The sequence below is a fragment of the Conger conger genome, chromosome 4 (assembly GCF_963514075.1).
Source record: "Conger conger chromosome 4, fConCon1.1, whole genome shotgun sequence".
Taxonomy (NCBI): Eukaryota; Metazoa; Chordata; class Actinopteri; order Anguilliformes; family Congridae; genus Conger; species Conger conger.
In genome coordinates, this window is record NC_083763.1 from 62,544,878 (window position 1) to 62,557,402 (window position 12,525).

Below are 12,525 nucleotides of genomic sequence, written 5' to 3' on the forward strand. Positions count from 1 at the left end.
TCCCATCTAACCATTCTTCAGCTGTTCTCATCCAATGTAAGACCTTTGGCCACGTTTGCAGTACAACATGTTTATGACTGATTTCACTAATTAAAATTCGAATAACTACGTTCCTTGAATTTGTATTGAATGTATTTATGTTGTTTTGGATAATGGTATTGCTTTCAACCTTTGTTACAGTGGTCTGAAACCCAGATGTGAAGACCTAAGGGATAGACTCTTTTCTCTTGAAAGCCGTCATGTGTTTTTTCCCGTTGCTGTATGTGGCAGTCTCTAATCTGCAGCATGCTGTGCTTTTTGACCATTTGAGAAAATGATTTTGTACAGTACATTTGCTTGGCAATACAAAGCTCTACTTATCTGTGAAACGATTTACTTTATTATAGCATTCTTCTTATACCCTTGTATACTTTTATGCATATTATAAAGGCAATCAACAGCTGCCATGGATAAGCAAGGTGAAATAATGGGTGAGTTTGGCATGCATTAGCAAGGTGTCAGAATAATGGTGAACAGTATCTTTTAATAAGAATACATTTGGTGCAATCATATTATTTTACAAATAAATACAAAAATAAAATATACTATGTTAACTGTCTCTTCTGCCAGGAGGAGCTTTTAATCTAGGTATTGGGTCTAGGTATTGGGTCCAATCATGCGTCCAATCATGCCCAAAAGATCATAGAGTTAGATTAATTTTTTTATTCATTACAAAGGCAGATGTCTTACGACACTTCTGCCATTCTATTGGAAAATAGCATGTTGTATATGTGATCAGTAAACAGTACATATTTTGAGGACACAAAGTTTTGGGCAAGCCCAGAATCAGCGAAACCCCGAAACTGCATATATCATCAGCATCATGTACATTTAGAGAAAATATTCACCTGCTTAACGTATCTCATCCAGTGTACTCTATGTACTGTCTGTGGGCATTAGTAGGCAAGTAAGCTGATTCGGGCATGGTCATACTCTTCTGGCTGATTGGAGCCGGTAGGCTGTCTGAGACAGCTGTTTTTGAAGTTCTCCAATGACTGTGCAGCCTAGCTGGTGGAATGCGGCTGCTGGAGAGAAATGAAGCAATGGCTGGTCGTACATAGTAATTCACATCCGTGTCTGCTGCAGTGAAGGAAAGGCCTGCTAATACATTCCCATGTTAAAAATGCATAGGAAAGGAAAGTAATCAGTGGAAATGGTTTTGTGTATGTAGTATATTGTATCTAAGGAGTGTTTTAATTGGGAAAGCTTGAGAGGAACTTAGAAGGGGTCCAAAGGCAAGAAAGCAATTCAGACATGGATGTAAGCTACCAGTGTGTATTTAACCAGTAGTGTTTCAGTTTAATGTAGACAATGCTCTCTTTGTACCTGCACAGTATATTGTGTAAAAACCTCAGTCCTTTCATCAAATGTATAGATCTAGACTACATGGGGTGACGGTAAGTGTGTCAGTTCCTACAAGCACATACTATGCAGTTTCCATAACAAAGATAACTACACGGGTGGTGTCTTTTTGTGAAAGGGCACTTGTTTTAAACTTTTGAAATTCATGGGTAACCCCATCTGATACCGTGTCATTTTTCATCGTTGTGTTTCCGCAGGGACATTGATTTTGGCTGGCGCATAGCAAGGAGGACTGTGTGATGTCCTCCCAATGTAAGCCAGGGCCCCTTAGTCTGGGATCTAGGGAAATCAGCCCAAGGCAAATAATACAGTAGGACATTTGTATAAATAAAGGGTATGGGTCACCATACCAAGATTAGGTTTATATTGCACATTGTGCTTCACATATAAGACATTCAGCATATCACATTATTCCTGAAATCTAGGCTGGAATATTTTCCCTGAAGCAGTTCAGAAGCAGAGGCTCTGTGTCCCGGTTCTGCACTATTTTTCAGTAATAAAGAGAGCTGGTTTCTTCATTGCATTTATGGTATTTTGAGTGCATCTTGTTCAACTAAATATGTTACTCATATATCCACCATTTTATCATAGCAATAGTGACATGATGTGCCCCTTTGTCTGATGTATTTTAACATTTGTATTAATCTTCCTGAAAGTCAATCATTCAGGAAAAAAGCTTCCCATCTTTCATCAGGGCTTGATACCTACTGTATAAGGCACCAGTGCTTCTTCAGGTTATGCATCACATACTGTATGCATCAATGAAAGTAACTCAACCTGCCAAACCTTTTTGGCCATGCACACCTTCAACATATTTGGTGGAAAAATGTATACAAGGCCTCAAAAGTGGAGGTGGGTCATTGCTGCTTTGGTGATGTTTTACTGCTAGTGGTCCATGGGCTCTATTGAAGCTTAATGGAATAATGAGTTGAACAAAGTACCGTACTAGTTCATTTTGGCAGGAAACCTAGGAAGCTGAGACTTGGTTGTACAGTAGGTGGATTTTCCAGCAGGCCAATGGCTCCAAACAGAAATGCACACAGAAATGGTTAAGTGAAAACAACATCCATGTTCTGTAATTGTCATCAAGTCCCATCAAAAACCTGTGGTCTGAACTGAAGATGGCAAGGATATCAATAATCATGAAAAGTTCTGCATGGAAGAACAGTCAAAAATCCCAAATCTGTGAACATCTGAAAACATATTACGAATCTGCGACCATTGGGTCTGCCGGACAGATGTGTAAACCCACACTTTATGTGCTTTCACCTGAGCCTACGTAATACAAATGTTCTGGTTAATGAATTGGCTTCCAGGGAGAATCTGATGCTAATGAGACAAAATATCTTGAGGTGCTTCCTTGATGAATGAGCTCAGGGTTTAGCCTGCTTTCTGTTGCAGGTTTCTTGGATTGAGTCATTCCAAGTGCAGGGGTGCACTTGGCTGCATGCAATGAATGTGTACTGTCTAAATGCACTGTTAAATCTGTTTATCTTGCAGTGGGCCACAGCCAGAGTGTGGTCATCTAGATGCCAGGTGCAGCATTGGGTCACATTCACCCCCCATTAATTCCAAGTTGTTTATTCCATTAAAAGGAAGAAGACACTGACACTTTCTGCTATTTAATTTACAGCATTGTTTTCATCAGCCTACCCTGAGCATGGACCCTTCTGTTCGATTTCAGTATGAACCATGACTCCACCCAAATCTATTTTTATGCTTTTGCTTGGCGTGGAACTCCATGAGAGGTCATGAGGTCGCTTCTCCAAACCAGGCTACTGTTTGTAGTGTGAGAGAGGAATTGACAGACTCCTTGTTATTTCTGCAGAGGACATTTTTGAAAGCAGAATATCTCGAGGCTATCTTGTGTTCCTCCCCAGTGAAGAGAAAACTGTAGTGCCATGTCTTCATGAATATGCTGGTGGGCTCTCTGTAGAGTTCTACTTAAGGATGTAAGTTTACTGTTATTGTCATTGTGAGACCTGACATTAGTTCTGCACCAGCTGTGTCATGGCCAGCATCCAAATTCACCTGGCATTATGCTGGTGCACCACAGAGAACCTTAAAGATAGACTAATGAAAATGGTATAAGTATATAAGAATGAAGCCCAATTAGTCCACTTCTTCAATAATACACAAGTTCAAAGTTTTGGTATTCAACAATAATTACTTTTTAGGGCTTAGTAGTTAAAATATAGTATATATTGTATATGCTTTGAGTCAGCCAGACTGGAACAGGACACTTGCAGATGTCTTAAATATGTCAGTGTACTGGCAGTCAACAGTTTGGCAGTTCAGAGAAATTTAAAAATAAAAGTCTAAATAATATTTATCTGTACCGACTACTCACACAGTAACAGTAAAATAAGTAATGTTCTGGAAGGCAGTGTCGCACATACATTATAATCAGCCTTCAGATATGTGTGCCATATTTGCTACACGGAATTTATCTAAAAGGCAATTAATCTGAGCCAATATCATGATTATTTTGCGACAGGATGGTCCATAATAACCACAATATTTCCAGGGAAGGGAAGAGCATGGAACATTTCTGACCTCAGACCTGAATCCAAACTGAACCTGCAAGCATGCTCAGTGGTTTTACTTCCACTTGTCTCACCCAGATGTCTGTCTCTGTCAATCTGAAATGGATACTATAACTTGTATCCATCAACAGGGTGCATACACATTCAAACCTGCTATAGTCCAAGAAAGGATGGCCTCCTAGCTTTGCTATGGCGCTGGACCTGGGCCCAGAGTGCTGAATGTCTGAGAGGAACTGCTAAGTCTGTCCAATAGATCAAAACATTTATGGAATTATATTTTCACATAGTTTTCTCCTCTAGAGTATTTCAAGCTGTGAAAGGGCTATCTGCTGCTGTCTGCCCAAGTGGCAAATGTCAGCTCTGGAACAAAGGTTGACAGTTTCACAGGAATGTCCAGGACAGAAGGCCTCCAAAATGAACCCAAAACCCTTTGCTTTATTCATTTTTTTTGTAGACACAGACCTGCATGGGCAACTTTTAAACACCAAACAGTGGAGAGACAACAGGGAGGATTCGGTTTCTTAATTGATCATATGGCACACAGAGAAAAGCATAAGGGCCAGGGTGGTCTTCACTTAAGAAGGGATGATTTGTTTCTTTCGACTGTATTTATGGAACTTGAATGGATCAACATACTGTGCATGGACCCATAATAATGACTTCATGACTTAACGTTAAGTAAATACTGTATGTGTCTTCTCCCTTGTCATACATCAACACACAGTCAAAAATATAAGAAAGCAAAGGTTTATCTTTATTTAACAATATAAAAAAACAACTTGTGACATCAAGAGCACATCCCAATTTAAAAAAAAACATAAATACCAAAAAAGATATACAAAAACAAGTTTAAAAAAGTCAGTGCGAATAAAATTGATTTACTATTCATTCAATTCTGAATTTATACAAAAATTCCACGGTTATGCAATATTTGCAGCTATACTACTATGGCCAAAAATGCCAGAACTGTTTTCAAAAATATATGCATTTACACAGTCATTCAGCAGTTCCATAGTTTAGGGTTAATATTTAAAAAATGCAAACAAGTTTGAATTGGTATTATGTCCAAATGACTATTGTGTTACTATAACTAATGCTTCACATGTAATTAATTTACATTAAAAAGGCACTGGAAAACATTCATAATTTATATGGCATGTGTTTTCTGAACTTAAAGTCTTTTAAAATGGTATGTCTAAAATGTATTACTTTAACTCAGAGAACCACATAATACTTTTTAACTGCCCAACGAATTGACAAATATTTATCAACTTTTTATCAAACTTTATCAAAATTCAGTAATCGTTTTTTGAACACTTCAACCGTCTTGAGCAGTTTCAACACATAGGTTTATCCATTTGCTCAGATACACTTAAAATGAAACAAAATCTGTAATTTAAAATTGACTTATTTATAGGCTAATAGATGAGGATATTCATGCTAAATATATATGCGTATCATCTGTACAACAAAACTAATTTCCTTGTATTCTGGAAATAAAAAAATAAGGTGCAAAAGGGCACTGCATGCTCTCTGTTCACTAAAATCTGAACATCAGCTGACTGGCCATTTCCTTACCTGACAACTAAAAATACATCCTCTACCACCTCTTTAAAAATGCTTTACTTGTCTCAGGTAATTTAACCAAGTGCATCAATGTTTAATCGCTAACTTTAAATAAGAACGTGTTACATATGTATACAATTTAGAGAGAATATAAAGTTGTCATAAGTTACTGAACAGTAAAAAAGCGCAAACACATTGTATATGTCATGAATAATATTTTCCCGCAGTCGCATAAATACCTTGAAAAGCATGCAACTGGGTAGATTCCTTGTCTCTCCTCCATCTGGCTATAATTGTGTGAAATGCATTTTATTGTTTTCTGATTTTACACATCATTTGAATATAATATTGCAAAGTAATATTCGAGGACCTGCACACTGAATGGCTTTTGTAACACTGAAATCCCTAAATGGCTACAATAATGAGAACGGCCTCACTCTCTGGTATAGAATGAATACTGCTCCTGATGTTAGCTTATTTTAGCTGTTTAGCATGAGGAAAAAACAGCAACACCTGGGACTTGAGCTCCATTTTAGCACCCATACTATATTGATAAGTACAGTACCTGACTAGTATTGACAGCTATCATTTGAAATAATTACTATAAGTCAAATTTATAAAATGCATTTAGACTGGGAGTGTGGTTAATGTTATACCAATATAGTAATCCTGAACAAAAAGCTAGTTGTTTCACATGTTACAAAACAACTGTTTCATATTATCAGCACCATTTTCAGAATAACACACTCAGCTTTTGTTTTCAACAAGATAAATCCTTGCTGCTCCAAATCCACATAATCCAACATACAAATAAACCACAGATTATTGCATACACCGAATATCAATAATTCATTGTATGTACACTTAAAGCAACATAGAATTATATTACTGTCATCAAAATAGTATTTGCCGCCTTTCAAAGTACAGTATGGTCATATTTTAAATATTCCCATATATACAAAATAATAGTGATATAGGAATGCTGTGCAAATCCTTTGACAAATGTCTTTCTGGTGGGGTGCTAGCTTGTGCATTGTGAGCTGTGCTTATTTGAACCAGTGTAGGTAGTTTGAGTTGACAGCAGGAAAGCACATGTTGTTGCTGCATGAGCCTCCATAGCTTGGAGGACACGCTGAACATGGAACACCTACTTTGTACGGAGCCTCTCCAATCCAGTTCCCCCTAAAAACAGATTTTTAAAAAGTCAGTTATTCAATAAATAAATGATAAATCATGTTGCTTCTGCCAGATCCCTTCATTATTGACATTTACAGAATCTTTAAAATATTACACTTCAACTAATTACACCGTTATACCAACAGGTAGTGTTGTGGCTTCTGTGTCCTGATGAAATTGCGCATCTGCCTCTATCTATGCCTTTATGCCATCTACTTTAACTGGCTACAATGTGGACAGTTGGATGGATATTATTCATTGGTGTTGGATGAGCTTTAAAATGCTATGGAAACATGCAGAACCATATCAGCATTAAAAGGCTAAGCAAAATATTAAACCAGACACACAAGGGCTTGTACTCAATGAACTCACTATTTTTTTCCATAACAAATATGGATTCATTTAAGGACTGAAGCAACTGTGAGGATTTGTTCATAATATATAGTAAGGGCACTTGCTTGACCTGCTGACAGTAAAACATTATAAATATGTATTGGGCCATGTGCCAATTCAGGCAGATAACCAGGTGGTGCAGGCAGGTGGCTACCATGTATCCATGTACCATGTAGAGTCACTATGGGATCTGGACCCTTTCCCCACATGGCTATATTTCAATTGTCAGATTTTTGTGAATCTGAAAACATTGGACTACTATATACACCGTTGTCCAAGTGCCACTTGCTAAATCTTAGGATAGGCTGGTAAATATTTGGTAATAACTCACATTCAGCAATGAGCCTATGAGCTAATGGCTTGGACACAGACATAACAGATGTTTATATTTTACATATTAGGTATTTAGAAGACTCATAACCAGAGCAATGTGCACAGCTTACATTATTTTGTATACAACCCATTTAAACAGCTGGATATTAACTGAAGCAATTCAGGTTAAGTAGAGTGCTCCAGGGTAAATTCCCACCTGGGAATTTAAGTTACAGTCTCGATGTTTCAAGCCAAATTCCTTAATCCTGTCATTCCTTAACCCTTCCATTTTTCACTTGCTTGGACTGTTAAAACAAAATCTGTGATTCTGTAAATTGTAACTGTAAAACTGAAAAACAGTTTTTAGAAACTATCCCCCATGAAGAGGGTTTACATTTAATCTCTTTGAATATGCCTAATAACATATCACAGGACAAGCTTAACTGCACAATATGATAAACAATTGTAAACTATACAGTATATTTTTCATTTTTTGTCAACTGGATCTCAGCCTGTTGCAGAACAAATTGATCACAAATTCACCACAATTTCCTGCTTTCAATACAGATTATACAGGTAACATGTATAATCATGCCAGATGTACACTATAAGTGAATCAGCCTACAGCCTGGATGGTTGGTGGTTCAAGCCCCAGTGTGGCCACAATAAGTTCAGTGCAGCTGTTGGGCAAGGCCTACTAGGGGAATTGGCCCCTAGTTTATCAACTGTAAGTCACTTTGGATATAAGCGTCAGCTAAATTAATGTAATGAATCAGATATACTGTATCTTATATTGCACATAGCATTAACTCTATCAACTTGGCCCCCTTGTGGTTGAGTCGTCAACGTCTCAACTTATTGTTGCGTTCATATTTCAGTATATATCATACGAAAAAGGCGACGTAATGAAACTGCAAAATGATGATTCCAGATTGTTAAACAGACTCTCTGCTAATGAGAACAGCAGTTTAGCTAGTTATCAGCCTCTTATTCGCAAAGCAAGACACTAGAACTCCAGCCTCCCCCTCGCCACACTCACGATTTACAACCCTCACTTCGCCACAGACTCAATAAAAGACTATTCTACCATTACCATTTCTCAACGTTCTAATATAAGAACAAAAATACATCATTCAGAAGCTGCATGATTATACAAATTGTTTTGTTTTCTTAGCTCACTTGGATTGCACGTCTGGCCGACATATACCCGGTTTGGGCAAATTATTTGATAGACATATTTATGGAACCAAAGCTACGACTGTTCTCTGACTATCATTTATTTCGTAAATAAAAAATAAAAAAACGATCTATTTGCTGGGGCTATACCTAAGCGAATCAACTTGAACTATTTTTTATTGTTGCATATATGCATTGCGATGTCATTTCAGTACCGAACTAATGTAAAACATGGTAAGCTTCTATTACAGAGCTTCCTATTCCTTAATATGTGTCATATTCAGGTGAGGAACACTTTAGGACTATCGCTGTGTTGAATTGAATTAATAGAAAAATATGTTTTTATTATCATTCATTTGTCTGGACAAAAATATATGCAGATGTCTAGATTTCTGGAGATTTGGGGACACTTGAGGACATCTGGGTCCAATTTTGGGAAAACTTGAATTTGAATGCCTGTCGACATGTTTACCAAATTTTGTACACAAGTTGACATCAAGTTCGTACACATGTATAAAGTAGTTATGGGTTGGTCCTTGACTTAGAAATGGAGATAGTCAGGGCAACACTGTAGAAATGTGTGTTTGGGGTATTTTACTGTATATTTTGTGTTTACTGTATGTACATGTTCATCGTTTTTCTGTCTCAAATTTCTCAATGGTACAAGCCTATTCATTAATTTAAGTCTTCAAATATGCGTGTTCAGTAAATGATTTTTGAGATATTGACACTTTTATAGGACTAGTACAAAATAGGTGGAAATTGCCCTCTATGGGGGCAAAATGGAAAGGGTTAACTAATGTGGGAATAATAAAAAAGAATGTGTTTAGTAGTAACACAGTTTAGTAGTTTAGTGGCAACAATGTGTCTTACATAGTCTGATGGAGGTATTTATGACAACCAGAAATATTCAATTACACATTAGGTTACATGACGAGCAATACATTTGAATATACTCACTTTGGTGAATAATTGCACACCAAGTATGTTGCCCTCTTCCACACAGCCCCCCATACATTCATATTATGGCATGTATGCACAGCACATCCAACTCTGTTTGATGTGGCCCACACCATCTGCAATAAACAAAGAGGGTAGTCATCTTTAGCCTTGTTTTCTCATAGCATGTTAAATATGGCCAGAGGGAAACCACAATTAGTGGTAGCCACTTACTTGTGTATAATGAGTGCACATGGCTCCATAGCACTTCAGGGGGCATCTGGGGTTGCAGTCACGAGGATATGGAAAAACATAGTCCTTGACTTCATCATACCAAGGCTTTACCAGCTGAAGAATGGATTGGTAACTGGAAGCATGGAAATCACAGAGAGTTTTCTTTTACCTGCCCATCTCAGTAAGAACTGCAGCCAGTTCCAATCCTATCACAGCGTTCTTTGCTGTTCTCAGTAACAGCCGATGTGCTGCAGCTCAAATTCGGAGGCAAGAAGTTGAATTGTATTGTAGTTGGTTGTATTACAGTTAAGGTTTAAACATGATTTAACGCACGATCACAGTGTTATAGATGGCTATGTGTGTTCTGTGACTGAAATAAACTCTGAAATACAATGTGTTTACACACCGTCCAGTTCTGACAGAGAGGTTCTGACCAAGGAATCTCAGAAGGTACTGGGGTCCATGTTCCCACAGACATGCTGAGGCCCAAGACTCAGCATATTTTGCGAGATTTTCATCCCAAACCTGAATGAACCAAGAACATGAGACATTTCTTACATTTCAACCAGTAAATACATTTTAAATGAACTCCATGAACTCGCTCTGTGAGAATAGTGAATAAGGAAATGCAAGAGTAGGCTAGACTTGAAAGATAATAGGTACTAATGCTAATAGTAATCTTGTGTCTCAGACCTCATAATTTGCTTTGCATCAAGCAATCACTGTTCTCTTCTGATAGCTATTCATTATTCACTATTAGCTATGTAATCACTGTATCATTCTATTGAATACAACCTAATTGGTCCCAACTCAGATTATTAGTTATTTCATGAAATTAGATTGACACTTATCTGGCCAGGATTTAAATTTTTTTAATTTTGACATATTTTATATATACAATGATTTTGTTCAATTTGTTCACAACCATGGTACACATATGAAGCTTCATTACAAACGTAATAATAATCTGAAATAATCCGAAAATAAGACTAAGGATAGTAAACTGTCATTGATTACTTATGTACAACTCTCCTTCGATTTGACTATTATATGAATACAGACCGCTATGAATAGACGTCTATTACATGCAAAACCCCTATATTGACCGCGTAATTTTGCTTCCACTCCACTCTGAACTGTGCGACCTCTTGGGACGGTTCTTCCTCGGTGGTCCGCACCAATTTAATCTGCTCAACAGCTGCGGTGTCAAATAGATTTGAAAAGGCACTGTGGCACATACACCTCCTGCGTTCTCTAATCGTACAGTACATGCTATTGAAATAACAATGTATGAATTTTCTCTCATGCAAAGTTAATATTTTCTACTGCTAAGTCCACGAATAAAGAGACATTATTCTTAGAATGCAGCCTGGAGAAAAAACGCAACAATTGGTATGAATGGAGTTCGTTAAGGTGGACAGAATGTATTTTGGATTTCCTGTATTACACCCATCCAAAATTACCGGGAGTATTTGAAACTTTAAACAATAAATTATCTGATAACGTGTGGGCAACTTTAGCTATTCAGCTGCCAAACATGACTGCCTGCTAGCTTTATCCAGCTTCTTAGTGCGAGGTTATTTATTTTTATACGTCTTCCTTAAAAAGTACACGTCACAGGCCAACAGAAAGAATTTTGTGATGAAGGTACTTACCATATATTCCATGTTAGAAGCCGGTGGAAAGACACGTCCTCTTACTTTATTATGGTAATCTAGGATCGCGATCATATCGTTCTGCGAAATGTAACGTCTTCGTCTGGCTTTTGGGATATTCGCTGACTCTACGTGAAGCTTCAGCGCTGAGCCAATATCTGTGATATTGGCGGCTGGTGGTGATTGAAGTACGGCGGAATTATTCACTGCCCATGCACTTGCTCCGCTGGCTATGCATAAAAGCAGAATGTGCAAGTGGAAGGAGATCTCCTTCATCGTTGGCTTTATCTGCCTCAGTGCTGGACAGACAAATATAATCCAGTTCAAGACGCTGACTGAAAAGAGAGCAAAGCAAAGACCAATTTAAAAAACTCAGCCTTGAGTCTGGGAATCTGACCGCCAATTTGATTAATGAGGCGTAAATTTAAGGAAGAAATTACTCCAGTCATTCGTAGTTGCAGTAGGCTAATTCAAAATTGTATGGCTCTATTATTATAACGCAAAATGCGTACAGCCAAATAATAAGTAACCATAAGATGACAAACATCAGTAGCTATATCTCCATCGAATAGACTCTTCAATACATCTTACCTTCTGGAAGAGAAGTGTCCTCTGGTTATTACACGAGTTCTTATGTTCTCAGTTGCCAAGTAAGTGTGATGTTAACAGGGATGTGGCTTCTTGCTTACCCTATAGGATATCTCAGACCGCTGTTCCAGTGGCCCAGTTTATATATTGCGACCAGCTACGGTACAGGAAGCGCTGCGTCTTTGAAGGTGCGTTAGACCCCTCCCTGTCACCTGAAACAAAACATGGAAACGTAGCTTACTGTTTTGTTTCTTTCTTCCCAGTCCTGGCAGACAACGTAAGATTCTCTTCATCAAAACATCTGGTTTGGGTTTGCACAGCTGGACTCAGTGAAAAAGAGAATAGTAACCCGGATTGCTGGTTTAATGTGGGTTCTGACGTGAAGAACCATAGGACACTTATTCAGTGTGTATGAACTTCCAATGTGCGACATTTGGATAAGTCAAAGCCTAATTGTGCATTATAAAGTCAATCTAAAACGATATACCCGTATATGAAACATTTTAATATCGTAATTAACTACAACCCATAATAACGTT

General features: G+C 37.7%; 1 protein-coding gene across 1 annotated transcript; it reads right to left on the reverse strand.

Annotated features, from left to right (window-relative positions):
• Window positions 1-6,190: 6,190 nt before the first annotated feature.
• Window positions 6,191-11,674, reverse strand: pi15a (peptidase inhibitor 15a). Its single transcript, XM_061238393.1, has 5 exons — window positions 11,399-11,674; window positions 10,150-10,268; window positions 9,744-9,876; window positions 9,531-9,646; window positions 6,191-6,695 (listed from the first exon to the last, which is right to left on the reverse strand). Exons 1-5 carry the CDS (start codon window positions 11,672-11,674, stop codon window positions 6,560-6,562), a joined length of 780 nt encoding a protein of 259 aa, XP_061094377.1. The 3' UTR covers window positions 6,191-6,559.
• Window positions 11,675-12,525: the final 851 nt, after the last annotated feature.